The 16,079-nt window shown below is 56.1% G+C and overlaps 2 protein-coding genes across 3 annotated transcripts in view; both read left to right on the forward strand.

The window, feature by feature from the left end:
- The window catches only part of ALDH2 (aldehyde dehydrogenase 2 family member), a 419,735-nt gene that overhangs the window by 8,686 nt on the left and 394,970 nt on the right, over nucleotides 1-16,079 (forward strand). The gene's annotated exons all lie outside the window — the stretch shown is intronic.
- SH2B3 (SH2B adaptor protein 3) overlaps nucleotides 1,988-16,079 on the forward strand; it is a 46,078-nt gene continuing 31,986 nt past the window's right edge. Inside the window, exon 1 of one of the 2 annotated variants that reach the window (XM_050749727.1) lies at nucleotides 1,988-14,283. In XM_050749727.1, the coding sequence (XP_050605684.1) occupies nucleotides 13,273-14,283 (1,011 nt within the window). In that variant the 5' untranslated portion in view covers nucleotides 1,988-13,272. The remainder of the gene's footprint in view (nucleotides 14,284-16,079) is intronic. The other variant, XM_050749728.1, reaches the window with a different exon arrangement.

A 16,079-nucleotide genomic window follows, 5' to 3' on the forward strand; every position in this document is an offset into this window, starting at 1 on the left:
TATAGCACCTGGATCCTTCTTGTTGTGGGGGATTCTAAGCTCACATGTTAGTTCCTCAGAGGTGTCCTACGTGAGTCGCGGCTCTAAGACACCCCTTTCCCGCTCTCCATCCCATAACTGTTTTGTCATTGTCATAACTGATCCCTCTTACTTATTCGTGCCTTTATGTCCCCCCACTAGAATATCAGCTCCACGCAGGCAGAGATATTTGTGTTGTTCACTGCTGTGTTCCCAGCACCCAGAACAGTGCTCGGCACATAGTAGGTATTTCGTACCTATGCGCGGAAAGCAGATTTTTGTGGTCCTTTTCTTCAAGGCCATTGGACACCAGGAATCCTGTAGCAGACTGGCTCCCTTCCCCCATCTACTTAGAGTCTGGAAATCCCCACCTTATGGGGAACCCCTTCCTGTAGCTCTAAGGCCAGGACTGAGGCCGGTTTGTTTAACACAGAGCGCTTCCTGGAGCCAAGCCTCGAGATAACTGCTTTAATGCATTAACTCACTTAATTCTCACTGCCAGGAGAGTGGGTACACATTATTTCCATTTCATAGGCAAGGAAGTGGAGGTACGGAGAAGTCAAGTCATTTGCCCGGGTAGGAAGAGGGGGAGGCAGTGGAATGGAGACATTTGCTGCCCGGGAAGGCTTGAGGTGGCCCCTCCAAGCTGGGGGCGTGGGCGACTTGTTTCCTGTTGGGGGAGGGGGAGAAGAGTACATTCCTCCCTCCCCGACCTCCCACATGTTGGGGGAGAGGCTGGCTGAGAGCATGCCCCACTCCGGACTAGGGGGAACCCCACTGTCAGTCTCAGCTCCCCATGAGGCCGTGGAGAAAATGTAAGTAGCCCAGGGGCGAGCAGGGCGGTGGGCGCAGAGTCCACGGGAGCCAGCGGTCCGAGAGGAATTCCTGGAGAAAGATGCACCCCTCCTAGAATTAGGGGACAGGACGGGTGGCCGGAGGGAGGCTGGTCTATACGGGCATCGGCTGTAGCAAAGGCGAAGCTGAGGGCTGGGACCAGAACCCAAATCGGGGGCCTGGGGCCGTGGCGGGTCGGGTCAGCATGATCGCAGATAGTCAGGACCGGGCAGGGCTAGGCTCCCTCCCCCGGGCGATGATGAAAGCCGTGGTCGCTATTGCACTGCCCAGCCCTGCGGGCACTGATAAGGCCCTGCAGGAGGGAGTCAGCAGGGGCGCGCCCCCTGGAGGCCAGGCCGCTCGACCCCGCCCGCCCTAGGCCCCGCCCCTTCATCTGGCCCCGCCTCCAGGCGCTGAGGCACCTGGTGACCTGCCGGCGTTCAGTGGGTGGGGCTCAGGTCGCCCCGCCCCTCCGATCCTCCTTCCTTCATTAGGCTGTGGGACGCGAAATAGGGTGGGCACGTGGTGGGCGTGGCTTCGCAAGGCCTCGTCTTTTTCCGGACCCGCGCCAGGAGAGCCCTCGGACCCGGGCAGCCGCGGACTAGCAGAATTGGCAGGCGGGGCCAGTCCTGGCTCCGCCCTCATGGCCCGCCCCTCCAGCCGAGTCTCCAACTCGCGCGCGGCCTGGGGCGTGGCTCCTGGTGTCCCCGCCCCTGCCCCGCCCCTGTCGCGGCCGCCCTCCCCCGCCGGGCTCCGCTCGCACAGCCGGTTCCTCTTTACATAACGGCGCGGGGCGGCATGGGCCCGGGCCACCGCCTCCGCCCGGCTGCCCACCCGGACTGTCGTGGCCCGCGGTGGCGACGGCGGCCGCTGCAAAGTTTCCCCGGCGGCGGCGGCCCGGGGGCGCATCCTCCCGCAACTGTCAAGCGCTGGCGGCGGAAATGATGAGGCGCTGGCCATTTTCCGAGCCCGGGTTTCCTGCCTAAGCCCCGCTTGAGCGAGCCGCGAGCGAGGAGCCGGCGCGCGGGAGAGGACGCGCCCAGGGCGGGGGCCCGCCCGCCCCCTCGGGATTTCGGGGGCCCGGGGGCGCGCGACGCCATGGGCCGGCCGGGCCCAGAGCTCCTGTCTCTCAGGTGAGCCCGCGTTTGCCCGCGCCCCCCTCCTCCGGGGCCGGGAGGGCTTTCGTGGGGAAAGGGGAGGCCCCGTGTCCAGTTCTGCCCGGGCTGTGCGCGTCACCCCCAGCCCAAAATACTGCCCTGCAGCTAACTCAGATGGAGGCGTTCCGGGGTGACGGCTCCCAGCGCCTACGACCCCCACTCAGCCACTCAGCCACTACCCCACCCACACACGTGTTGGGGAGAGCGTTCGGGTAACTGCGGCCGTGGGATGGGGGAGAGGGCATCGCTGACGTCCCCAGCCCACCCTACAGTAGCCTCGCCGATTGGGGGCGGCCCTCCCCTCAACTTGTGCCTGGGGAGGAGGGGTGAGGGGTCACCCATTGCTACCCTGAAAGTGAAAGTAGTCAAACTGAGACCGTGAGCACAGATGAGCCCTTGGGTGTGGGGGCAGCGGGGGAGGATGCGCCGGTCCTCCCCACTCCCCATTCCGGACCATGTGGCTAAGAGGGTAGCGCCCTGATTCAGGAAGCCCCTCTCCCTAGTCCCAGCACTGCCGAGGTGGGCCGGGCCAGGCCCCCCGCATGCTGCTGAACTGGGCGGTTCACCAGGGCTAGGCGTCCCAGACCCAGGTTTCTGGGATTGATCCTCTCACACCTCTGGCCTGGGGTTCCCTGGGAATCCCCCGACCAAAAAACGTCTGGAGTGTGTGTTGGTCTGGATCCACACGGTAGGGAGGGTATTTCAGAGGCCTCTGATGCCTGGTGCAGAAATCCCCTCCCCTCCCTTCCCTCCCTCCGGCCAGGGGAGCTTTGTTTTGAGGGAGGGGGACTGCATTTGAGGAACTGGAGAGGAGGGTCTTCCTGCCTGTCCCGCTTCTTTTTTTCTTTAGTTTCCTCATTCTCCTGTTTCTCTTCCCCATTCCCAGCCACAATGATGTAGGTGAGGAGGTCACTGCCTGCAGCTGGGGGCCTCCAGGGAGGGGTACGGCCAGGCTGGGCTGAGTGGGAGGAAGTGAAATCTGGTCGGGGGTTCCGAGTAGAGGCCCCGGCAAGGCGATGTCGGCAGGGCCTGCTTTGGTGGCAGGAGGGACCCAGATCTGACTTGCAGCCCCTCGCTGGGGAGATGACAGTTCTCTAACACCGGCCAGCAGCCAGGCCTCAGGGCCCCTGCCAGGGCAGTGGGCGGGTGGGTCTCCAGGGATGCAGGCGCAGGTTGTGTCTGGGTTTCCCATCACTGACCTGGCTGCCTGAGTGGAAACAGCTCTGGAGGCTCCTCGGAACCTGCCCTCGTGGAGGGAGAGCCGGCAGAGGCCACCTGGGCAGGCTGGGCTCTGGGGATGAGAACCAGGGCCTACTGGGGGAAGGTGGAAGGGTTTTTAGTGCACTTTTCTTGAGCCTTTTCCCACAACCCCCCTCTGGGAGGGAAAATCCTTCTGAGCCAAAGGGTGAGCATTCCTAGAACTCCTGTGAGTCCCCGTGGGCCACAGAGTGGCCAGCTGGGAAGGGGCTGGCCCGGAGCATCAGCAGCTGGGGGCTCAGGGTCTGCAGGGGCTCAGCAGGAAGCGAAGGAGGATAGTGAGGAGGGTCCTGGAGACTGTTTTGCTGCTCCTACTGCCTCCATTCAGCTGAAGGCGTGGGCAAGTGACTCTTGTGAACCTCAGTTTCCCCCTGTGTAAAATGGGGGAGTGACAGGTTTGCAGTGGAGATTTAATGAGCCAGTGTGTAATGAGCACCTGCTGCCTGGCAAAGAGTGGTTCAGTTGCAGGTGGTGGTGGTGGTAGTGGTGATTTTATCATCGTCTTCATTAGTGTTATTGTTATTGGCTATGAGGTGTTCCTTCAGCAGTCTTCCTTGAGCATCTCTTGCATACATAGCACTGGAATTTCCTGGGTCTTTGGCATCAGAATTTTGAACATCTGGGCACTTCCTTAGCTATGAGGCCTTGCTTAACTGCCCCACCTCAGTTTCCTCATCTGTGAAATGGGTGTGCTAATAGTACCTACTTCTTAGGGTCACGGGAACCATGAATGAGTGAATTCACAGTGTCCAGAGTGGCTTGGTCAGGAGAGAGAGAAGTAGCCTTGGGGCTGGAGTGATCTTTTTTGTTGTGGGTGTTAGCTCTGCTGGCTTTCCTTCTTCATTCCCCCACCTCCATGCCTCTCAAACCTGGACCTGATCCTCCTTCTCCAATAAATAGAACTTTTGAGTACAAATCAGATCCCACAGGACTGCTGGGCCCTTGGAGTTCTGGGTCCCGCTGTGCAATTCCCGGACATTCTCCATATCCTGGGTGGAGCAGAGCCGGAGGCACTTGGAAGGGCCTCCTAGCTGCCAGTCTCAGTGCCACCTGTCTCTGGTGAGGGGAGACCGGGTGCCCTCCCCAGCCAAGGTGGGGAGGCTCAATGTAGGGAGTCTCAGGGACATAGCAGGGAGCTGTCCCACAGTCTGGGCCAATACAGCTCCTTTTGCTGAAAACACCTTTGGGACCCAGTTTACATGACCCCACACCCTTCTGAGGGCTGGTGTTCATGAGGGTCTTCCATTGCTGGGGATCCTTGGGTTGGTCACTTAACCTGTCTGAGGCAATTGAGAGAGACAACATCTGTGAAAGGCTTTAACAGCTGTGCGCTTACTGTGACATGGCACGTAACGTACTGAGCACTGAGCCTGGCACTCAATTAACAATAGTAGATATTATTGCTATTATTAAAACGAGAGGCTTTTCCTGCTAAATTCCCACTTCTCCCTGGTAGCAGTATGGGCTTTGGAGCCGAATCTGGGCTCTGCCAGCTTCCAGGTGTGAGGTCCTAGGCAGGTTACCTGGCTTCTCTGGTCTGGACCTCGCCTGCCCAATGGAAGCCAAGAGTTCCAACCTCTCGAGGGTGGGTGTGTGGAGTACAGTGTCAGGACTGGAACTGTGTTGGCTGTACTTGCTCTGGCTGTGTGATCTTAGGCTGGTCCCTTAGCCTTTCTGAGCCACAGGTCTTTTTGTCTATGAAATAGGGGTGTTGCCAACTCCCTGTTAGGGTGGTTTTGAGAAGAGGAGGCATGCACAGTGCCTGGCATGCAATTGGCACTCAATAAGTGCAAGCCATTGCTGTTCATGCCCAATAGGGGCTGGCACTTAATTGCCAGGTTTCCTGGGAAAATGGTCCCTAAGGGCCTGCAGGCGTTCAGCATCTTTGACGAGGCAAGGCAGGAAGCTGCTTCTGTCTGGCAGACCGGAGACGCCTGCCTCAGCGAGTCCAGAGGTGCAGTGCTAGCTGCTCATTCCCTGCAAGACCCCATTCCTCACTGACACCCTTCCCGAAGAAACTGAGGCAGGCAGGCTGCCCAAGGGAAGTGACTCAGCTGGGGTCACTTGCTGAGTCAGGCCTTATTGGACCCAGGAGTCCTGCAACCCAACTCCCCAGCTTCCCAGGGCTTGAGATCCCTTGGAGACTGAGCAGGTCCTGAGGCCTGGCAGCAGGACCAGGGCCACCACTGGACATCTGCTTAGTGGGGCCCTGCCACCGGGGTGATGACCAGCGTCCCTCTACCAGGGCTCCAGGGTTCTGCTGGCCACCACTAGCCGTCCTTCCTCCCAGCAGGGGCAAAGGACACTTCCCCAGGGGAACAGGTCCTCCTGGCGCCCTCTCCACTCCCCTCCCCAGCCGGAAACCCGGCAGCTGAGCAGTTGGATAGAAGATTTTTCCTCCCACGCCACCCTGTCAGGGGTCGGCCAGCAGGGCCGGGCCACAGGCTTCCTTGTGAGCCAGGCCTGGAGCCCCTGGGGGCCCACCCGGATGTGGCCGCCCCCCGTCTGGCCAGGGGGGAGCCGGCTGCTGCCCAGGACATGTGTCCCCAGGGAGGCCTGGGAGGGAGGAAGTCTATGCCCTGCTCACAAGGGCTGACTCACAGGGCACCCAATGGGGGGCCCCGGCTGGGGGACTGGGAATGTGATCAATCAGGGAGGTGGACACACAAGGGGACCTCTGACATGGGATCTGCCCCTTCAGAGCTCACACACTGGTGTCATCTCAAGGAGGAGAGGCCCAGAGAGGGCAGTGTATGCTGGGAGAAGCGAGGTAATTGAGGGCTTATGCATGTCCCTCCTGATGTCCACAAGCAGCATGTGGGGAGGAGGTTCACCCAGAGGCTGCCCTCCTAGGGTCTCCCCTGTCTGCCCTCAACCCAGCGGCAGTGAAAGGAAGAAGCCCCGGCCTTGGGATGGGGGATGTGTGGGATTCTGACGGTGCTGCCTCTCCCGCAGGGAGATGGTTCCTGGTTTTCCCTACCTCCTGAAACCTAGCTGGGGCAGTGGCTGGGATGTCAGGCTGGCAGTGTGGGCAGAGGAAGCCAGAGGACATTTCCTGTTCTGGCAGACTGCACTGGCCTGATAAATGTCCCCGGGGCACAAGGTGACCCCAGCAAGGGTGCATCAGTGCCCCGCCGGCTGCCCCGTGGCCTGGTGTAGAACCCACCTCTCTGCCTCCCCAGGGCCTCTGCCTTCACCCCCCGCTTCCTGTGGGCATCTCTGCATCTGGCAACTTGAATGCTGTGAAAGGGCAGCAGGCCGCCTGCCAGGCAGTGTGTGTCAGAATCCCACAACTCTCTGGGCCTCCTTAGGACACAGGGTCTGGGCTCCTGGAACAGTTGGTGCTAGGCATGGGGAAGATAGAAATGTTCCTTGTGGCCTAGATTCAACCAGGAGGCCTCCCTGGAGGAAGTGTCCCCTCTGAAGGTGTGAGACTTCCTGCCTATGTCTGTGAGCTGGGGCAGGGGAGAGTGGAGGCTCTGGACTGGCCCAATTTAAATTCATTTACCACACTTTAAGAAATCTTCCCCAGGCTGGGAGCAGTGGTTCACACCTATAATCCCAGCACTTTGGAAGGTCAAGGTGGGAGGATCACTTGAGCCCAGGAGTTTGAAACCAGCCTGGGCAACACAGTGAGACCCTCTCTCTACAAAAAAAAAAAAAAAAAAAAAGCTGGGTATGGTGGCACATGGCTGTGGTCCCAGATACTTGGGAGGAGTGCTTAAACCCACAAGGTCGCGGTTGCAGTGAGCTGTGATCATGCCACTACACTCCAGCCTGGGTGACAGTCAGACCTGTCTCAAAAAAAAAAAAAAAAAAAAAAAAAAAAAAATTCCTCCCTAAGCCTCGGCAGGGGGAATTCCTACCATGGATAAAGGCTTTCTCTGCATGTGGGCCTGATCATTAAAAGGAAAATTTTAGCCTCCCCGAATTATACTATTATCCAGGGTGATTAGATAGAGGAGAGGCTGAGAAGCCCTGATCTCGGGGGGCCATGGATTAAGGGGACCCCACAGCTCAGCCAGGTTCCCAGCTGTTCACTGACTTGGTGGTTCCAGGTGCCTCAGGCTGGCTGTGCTTCTTAGGGAGCACCAGGCACCACTACTGCTTTGAGGCCCTCAATAGCCCTCTGGTGGACCTGGTTGTGTTCTGAGCTTGGAGTCCTGAGATGCAGACACCCCCAGCCCCGGCTGGTGGGCGTGCAGCTAGTTGTCTCCACGTATTTGCTGCAGGGAGGGACTTGGGGGTGGGGGACCAGGAGGCAGCAGGCTAAGATCTTCCTTCTCCACATCATCCTGCCCCTCCCCTGGCTGCAGGATTTGGGGAAACCCTGGAGACCCCCATAGCTGGGAGCTTCCTGCCCCAGAAGGAAGCCTGAGTAGGTGAGGGGTTCTCCTGGGTGCTGGGGCCCCTCTGTGGGGAAGGTGGTTGATTTCTCTGGCTGACCAGGCTTATCCGAAGCTCTGTGCTGGGATAGAAGTGTCCCAAAGACACTCTGCCCCCAACTCATACCCTACAGTGGAAACCTGGGGGCCGCAGGTCCCCCTGGCGTGATCATCATTGCTTCCTGTCCACAGCTTGTCAGCCCTGATCCCAGGGTTGTCACCATCTGATCAATTGCTTTTTATCTGCGCCTGGCATATAGTAAGCACTCAATAAACGCCACTGCCTGGGCCAGGGCCAGGGCCAGGGAGGGGTCATCTTCCTGTGGCCTGGCTGCCCTCCTGGCCAGAAAACCTCCCTGGCGCAGTCCCTTCCATAGCTTGGGCCGCAGCTGACTGCTCTGGGCTGGCAACTTCCTGCCCAGAGTGGCCTGAGCAGCCGCCTCTGCCCTGAGAAGGTCTTTTGTTCCAGCTCCCCGTGACGCCCCCAGCCCAGACCATGAGGCAGGCCTCCCTGTGGCTTCCCGTGGCAGGCAAGCCTGACTCCAAGGCTGGAGCTCTTTTCTAACAGTAATAGTAAGAAAATAGCAGCAGCCACTCATGAGTCCCGTGCCAAGCACACTGCAGACATCAGTTCTTTTTTTCTTATAGAGATATGGTCTGTTTCTGTCACCCAGGCTGGAGTGCAGTGGTGTGATCATAGCTCACTGCAGCCTCGACCTCCCGGGCTCAAGCGGTCTTCCTGCCTCAGCCTCCCGAGTGGCTGGGACTACAGGCCTAGCCACTATGCCAGGCTAAGTTTTTTGTATTTGTAGTAGACACAGGGTTTCATCATGTTGCCTAGATTGGTCTCAAACTCTGGTCTCAAGCAATCCTCCCGCCTTGGCCTCCCAAGGTATTGAGAGTATAGATGTGAGCCACTGAGCCCAGCCTCTCGTTTTTGTTTTCTTCCTTTTGCCCTGTGACTGTTTTCCTGATCATTGGTCGGTCTGGGACCTGGACAGAGCTACTGCCGACTCCTGACTCGCACTGGAGCTGAATGAGACCTTTATATTCTCTCCTCTGGGACTCACTCATTCATCCAATAAGCATTCATTGGGAAGTGAGCCCTTCTTGTATGCATTTAGGCACTGATCAGACATTTTGGGGGTCCCCTCTGTGTGGGGGTCTCTATGATCACTAGCTATGGGGCTGCTCTCTTTCAGTTTTCCCATCTGTAAAATGGAAGTAATCGTTGGACCTACCTCCTAAGGCTGTTAGGAACCTTGGGAGAGGTAATGTTTTGCAAAAGTAGTTAGAAAAATGCCTAATGTGATCTTGGCATGGTGCCATGAGCCTGTAGTCGCAGCTACTCTGGAGGCTGAGGCAGGAGGATCGTTTGAGCCCAGGAGTTCGAGGCAGCAGTGAGCTATGATTGTGCCACTGCACTCGAGCCTGGAAGACAGAGTGAGACCCTGTCTCTAAAAAGAGAAAGAAAAATGTCTGATGTGTAACAGACGCTCAGTAAATGCCATTGTTCTTATGGGAGGACTGGTGGAAGGGGCCCAGTGAGGGGGTTTCCCAGCCGTTGCCTGGACAGTGAAGGACCTGGAGTGGGTGCAGCTGTTCTGAGGAAGGCTCCTGCCAGGGTTTGGCCCTGCAGTTGGGCTTCAAGACTCTGACATACAGGGCTGCGCAGAAGGTAGGATGGCCCAGGGGGCGGGGGAGGTTGGTTCATGCTGGTTGCCATGCATCTGCCGGGAGAGCACGAATTTGCAAATCCAACTAATCTCTTGCATTCATATGTTCATTCATTCAAGAGACATTCATTGAGCTCCTGCTGTATGCTGGGAGCTGGAGATGAAGCAGGGAATGACTCATAGAACTCAGTCTGGTAGAGAGATAGTCACTAATAAAAGCATCCTGTCAAGTGACAGCGTGACCAGTGTGCTGAAGGTCAAGTTCAGTTGGGAGCTCAGAAGAGGCTTCTCTTATGTGCAATTGGAAGCAGACAGGGCAGAGGGAATGGCTCATGCCAACACCCACAGGCAGCTGGCGTGACTAGAGGCAGATCGTGTAGGTGGGGCAGGAGCCTGGGTCTGGAATCAGAGCTCTCTGGGCATCCTCCAAGCCACGAGGGCAGTGCCTGTCTCACCTGTGTGAAGGCTGGGTATGGGGAACAGTAGGATTGACCAAGAACAGGTGCCCTCATGCAGGGGTAAGACCCTCCCCTTCAGGGACAGGAAGAACATGGTGGCCAAGGGCAGATGTGGCCCCTCCCTCTCCCTTCCCATCTGCCTGACAGCTTTTACTGACTACTTACTGCAAAGCACCTACTGTGTGCGGGTCCCAAGGACCCTGTGATGTACAAAACTGTCGACTATAGCAGGGCACAGTGACTCATGCCTGTAGTCCCAGCACTTTGAGAGGCCAAGGTGGGAGGGCTGCTTGAGCCCAGGAGTTTGAGACCAGCCTGGGCAACATAGTGAGACCCCATCTCTACAAAAAAATACAAAAATTAGCCAGGTGTCGTGGTGCATGCCTGTAGTCCTAGCACTTTGGGAGGCCAAGATGAGGATAGCTTGAGCCTGGGAGGTCTAGGCTGCAGTGAGCCGTGATTATGCCACTGTACTCCAGCCTGGGTGACAGAACAAGACTCTGTCTCAAAAAAAAACAACAACAAACAAACCATTGTCGACTCTGCATGGCCCCCTTCCAGCGAGGGCAGAGGCACCTACTTCTGCTTTTTGGGGTCTCTTGCGGAGATCGGCCATGGGGGCTCCACCATGGCCTCATGTGGCAGGGGCACCCTTCATTGCCACTGCCCTGCAAACATGCCCAGCGGGACATGGCCACATGCAGAGACGGTGCCTGTGGAGGGGTGTGTGGCAGAGAGAACCCCATTTGCAGGTTCGCATCTCCACCTTGCTTTCCCTTTCATGGGTTCTCTACAGACACCTTGCAAGGTGGATGCCATGCTGCTACCTGGTTGCCAGATAAGGAAATCCAGGTTCAGAGAGGTTGAGTCAGGTGTCAGGAGCCACACAGCCAATATGTGGCCCCCTTTGTAATGTGAGCCCTGGGAGAGCAGTGTTCGTATGTGCTGTTCACCATGGTATCCCGGGGCCTAGCTTGGTGTCTGGCACACAGTAGGCCCTCAGTAACACCTGAAGGGAGGATGAAGGAGGGCATGGTTGGAGGCGGTAATTGTACCCAGGCCCCTGTGGCTCTGGCTATTGTGCAGCCACTACCCCTGCCCAGGGAGAGAGTCATTGGAGTGGCACCGCTGTTCATTCAGGGTGTGCTAATATCAGGGATCTGGGGCCCCGTTTTGTGCCCGAGGAGGGAGAGCTTTTCTTCTCCATCTTGAAGAACAGACGTGGACATGTGGTCGCCAGCAGGGGCCCAGGCCCAACCAGGGTCATGAAGAAGGAAGGATGGTGCCCACAGAGGTCCCAGCTGTTCTGTACCGCAGACAGCAGAGGAGTGGGGGATCTCAGTGCCATTCTGGTGATGTTGTGTCTAAGGAAAGGCCCTCTGGCCACGGGAGGAGAAGGATGCCCCAGTTGAGATGGGCAGGCAAAGGTCTGCCAGTCCTGAGGGTCCCCTGTCAGTGCAGGAAATCCCTCTGGACCCCTTGTGACTTTTGTTAATTTATTCCTTTTTATTTTTTGTTTTATATTTATTTTTGTTTTTGTTTTTGGTGTGTGATTTTTTTTTTTTTTTTCCCCAGGACAGAGCCTTGCTCTGTCGTCCAGGCTGGAATGCAGTGGCATGATCTCAGCTCACTGCAACCTCTGCCTACCAGGTTCAAGTGATTCTCCTGCCTCAGCCTCCCAAGTAGCTGGGATTACAGGCACGCACCACCACACCCAGCTAATTTTTGTATGTTTAGTAGAGACAAGGTTTCACCATGTTGGCCAGGCTGGTTTCGAACTCCTGACCTCAGGTGATCTGCCCACTTCAGCCTCCCAGAGTGCTGGGATTACAGGTATGAGCTGCTGCGCCTGGCCCGTTTTATATTTATTTTATAGACACCAATAATATACTCTCATTGCAACATGGAAATAACAATAATAGCAGACAGTCTTTCTTAAGCATTTTCTATGTTCTAGGGCTTTATGTCTATCAATTCATGCTCATAATATGCCTATGAAGTAGGCATGATCATGGTTCCCCTCTTACAGATGGGGAAACTGAGGCAGAGTAGTAGTCACATAAGTCACTTAAGGTCCCATAACCAATAAGTAGTGGTTGCTGGGCTTTTTTTTTTTTTTTTTTCGAGACAAGGTCTTGCTCTGTAACCCAGGCTGGAGTGCAGTGGCACCATCTCAGCTCACTGCAACCTCCACCTCCTGGATTCAAGCATTTCTCCTGCCCCAGCCTCCTGTGTAGCGGGACTACAGGTACGCGCCACCACAGCCAGCTAATTTTTTTTATTTTCAGTAGAGATGGGGTTTCACCATGTTGGCCGGGCTGGTCTCTACCTCCTGAACTCAAGTAATCCACCCACCTGGGCCTCCCAAAGTGCTGAGATTACAGGCATGAGCCACCGTGTCTGGCTGGTGCTGGGATTTGAATCCACATTCCAGAATCTGTGTTCTTAGCTATCCTTGCTAGAGATAAGTAGTAGCAAGCTTCTTGGTTTCTTCCCCGCCATTCCTACCATCCCCACACCCCAATTCTGATTCCTCCCCAGAAATACTCACTGTTTCAGGATGGGTTTGTTTCTGCCAGACCTTTCTTGCCCACCATTTACAAAATGTTGGTGTACACATAAACATTAGTAGTTTGGTTTTATGTATGTTCATGTAAATGGGATCGTCTAGCGTGTCTTGTTCTGCTGTTTGCTTTTTCACTTAGTGAATAGCCCTGCCCTGGAGCTCTCCCAGAGGTGGGGGGGTGGGTCTTCCTCACCCTTTCCCCCTGCTGCAGAGTCTTCCAGCCTATAGATGGGCCAGATTCTTTCATCAGTCTCCAACTGGGGGCATTTAGGTTGTCTCTTAGAGTTTTTCCCCATTATAAATGTTGCAGCAGGAAATATGTAGCAGGGAGCAAGTATTTCTCTTGAATACTTAAAAGTGGGATTCCTAGAGCCTAATTGCTCTGGCTAGGACTGTCAGTACTGTGTTAAATAGAAGTGACCAGAGTGGGCATCCTTTTCTCATCCCTGGCCTTAAAGGAAAAGTTGTCAACTTTTCACCATTAAGTGCAGTGTTAGCTGTGTGCTTATCATGTAGGGTCTTTATTTTATTTATTTATTTGTTTTTTGAGACAGGGTCTCATTCTGTTGCCTGGGCTGGAGTTCAATGGCTGATCATGGCTTACTGCAGCCCTGACTTCCTCAGGCTCCCAAGTAGTTAGGACTACAGGTGCGAGTGCTACAATGCCAACTCATTTTTGTGTTTGTCTTTTTGGAGAGATGGGCTTTTGCCATGTTGCCCAGGCTGGTCTCAAACTGGGCTCAAGCGATCTCCTGCCTCAGCCTCCCTAAGTGGTGGGATTACAGGCGTGAGCCTCCGAGCTCAGCCTTTATATAGGGTCAGTGTGTTAAGTACAACATATCATCTATGCTTAATTTGTTGAAAGTTTTTATAATAAAGTTATGTTGAATTTTGTCAAATACTCTCCCTGCATCTATTGAAATGATAATACGGTTTTTGTCCTTCAAAAGCAGGATTCCAGAGTCTAGAATCAATTCTGCCAAGTTGGCCATGCCCCTTACAGAATGCCACTTGGTAGGAGAGTGTGTGTTTCCCTGCATCTTCACCAGCACTGGGTGTTATGGTCGTGTCGGATTTCTGCTGTGGTTCGCGGTGTGTGACGGGCCGTCACCTGCTTGCCCACCTGCTCACTCCTTGTCGCCCCCCCACCCACATGTCTTTCAGCCCCGCCGCACCACCTGGGTCTCCACCATGAACGGGCCTGCCCTGCAGCCCTCCTCGGCCTCCTCCCCGCCCTCGGCCTCCCCGGCGCCGGCCCCGCGGGGCTGGAGCGAGTTCTGTGAGTTGCACGCCGTGGCGGCGGCCCGGGAGCTGGCTCGCCAGTACTGGCTGTTCGCTCGCGAGCATCCGCAGCACGCGCCGCTGCGTGCGGAGCTGGTGTCGCTGCAGTTCACCGACCTCTTCCAGCGCTACTTCTGCCGGGAGGTGCGCGACGGCCGCGCGCCGGGCCGCGACTACCGGGACACAGGCCGTGGGCCCCCCGCCAAGGCTGAGGCGTCCCCGGAGCCAGGCCCCGGCCTCGCCGCGCCTGGCCTGCCCAAGGCCCGCAGCTCTGAGGAACTGGCCCCGCCGCGGCCGCCCGGGCCCTGCTCCTTCCAGCACTTTCGCCGCAGCCTCCGCCACATCTTCCGCCGCCGCTCGGCCGGGGAGCTGCCAGCGGCCCACACCGCTGCCGCCGTCGGGTCCCCCGGAGAGGCTGCTGAGACCCCCGCCCGGCCCGGCCTGGCCAAGAAGCTCCTGCCCTGGAGCCTGGCCCGGGAGCCGCCACCCGAGGCGCTGAAGGAGGCGGCGCTGCGCTACAGCCTGGCCGACGAGGCCTCCATGGACAGCGGGGCGCGCTGGCAGCGTGGTAGGCTGGCGCTGCGCCGGGCGCCGGGCTCCGATGGCCCAGATGGCCCCGACCGCGTGCTGGAGCTCTTCGACCCACCCAAGGTAAGTAAGCCCTGCTCGCGGGGTTGCGCACTATGCCGCGCCCTTCGCCTTCACCCTGGGGAGAGAGCCGGCTGGGGAGGTGTGATGGCTTTCCAGCTGGTGGCCACAGAGTGCCCAGAGGGAACTAGGCCCTCTTAAAAAAGAACTTTTAGGCCAAGTGCAATGGCTCACGCCTGTAATCCCAGCACTTTGGGAGGCCGAGGCAGGAGGATCGCTTGAGCCCAGGACTTCGAGACCAGCTTGGGCAGCTTAGCGAGACCCTATCTCTATAAAAAATTAGCCAGGTGTGGTGGTGCGTGCCTGTGGTCCCAGCTGCTCAGGAGGCTGAGAAGGGAGGATGACTTGAGCCCACGAGGTGGAGGCTGCACTGAGCCGTGATCATGCTACCACACTCCAAGCCTGGGTGACAGAGTAAGACCCTGTCTCTAAATAAATAAAATAAAAAAGAACTTTTTATTTTTGAATTTTAGATTTACAGGCCAGGTGCCGTGGGTCATGCCTGTAACTCCAGCACTTTAGGAGGCCAAGGTGGGCAGATCATTTGAGGACAGGGGTTCAAGACCAGCCTGGGCAACATAGTGAATCCCTGTTTCTACTAAAAATATAAAAAATTAGCTGGGCACAGTGGCGCACACCTATAATCCCAGCTACTTGAGAGGCTGAGGCAGGAGAATCACTTGAACCTGGGAGGGAAGGTTACAGTGAACCAAGATCACACCACTGTAGTCCAGCCTTGGTGACAGAGTGAGAGTCGGTCTCAAAAAAAAAAAAAAAAAAATTTTAGACTTACAGGAAAGTTGCAAAGATAGTAGTGTTCCTTTACACATGGTACCCAGCTTCACCGAAGGTTCGTATCTTACGCTGCTGTGTACATTGGTTGTAGCTAAGGAACCAGCACTGGTACATCACTATTAGCTAAACGCCACTGTTCCTTTGGCTTTGCCAGTTTTCCTCTAATGTCCCTTTTCTGTTCCAGCTCGCCACCCAGGATACCACATGAAGTTTAGTCGTTACGTCTTCTTTGGGGCCTGCTGGCTGTAATAGTTTCCAACCCTCTATTGTTGATAGCCTTGGCGGTTTTGAGGAGTACCAGTCAAGGATTTTGAACAATGTCCAGGGACACCTTTTTGGCTTCCCATTTGGGTGTCATATGGACTGGTAGCAGGTCACTCTGAGATCCTTGAAAACCCTGACTCGGACTGGCGTTGACAGATTGTTGTTTTATTTCCAGAGGGCTCAAAACCATCAGAGAATTTCTCTGCACCTCCTGTGCCTTGGTGATGTTTTGCAAGTTAAAAATAATTTGTCCTTTAGCGAAACCCCATTGCTACAAAAAATACGAAAATTAGCTGGGCATGGTGGTGTACGCCTGTGGTCCCAGCTGCTCTGGAGGCTGTGGTGGGAGGATCACTTGAGCCCAGGAGGTCAAGGCTGCAGTGAGCCAAGATCGCACCACAGCACTACAGCCTGGGTGACAGAGCGAGACTCTGTCTCAAAAAAAAAAAAGTTCTTTTCCTTCACAGCTGGCTTAATTCCTACTGTGCTGTTGAGGCTGAAAGGTCACTGTGTTCTACTCACCTGACAGGCTCCATCTTTGACTCAGGTATGCATGACAGGACCATATAGCTTTCATCTAATTGCTCTCTCTTTGGGATCCTGTTACGTGGTAGGGCCTTACTCTAGAGCATGAGCAAAACCGATGTGATACTGGCCCTGAGGGGCTCACGATGGGGGTGGAGGAAACCTACGGTTACTCTTTCATTCATTCGACAGATATTTATGGAGCACCTACTATG

This window comes from Macaca thibetana, chromosome 11 (genome assembly GCF_024542745.1).
Source record: "Macaca thibetana thibetana isolate TM-01 chromosome 11, ASM2454274v1, whole genome shotgun sequence".
Lineage (NCBI taxonomy): Eukaryota > Metazoa > Chordata > Mammalia > Primates > Cercopithecidae > Macaca > Macaca thibetana.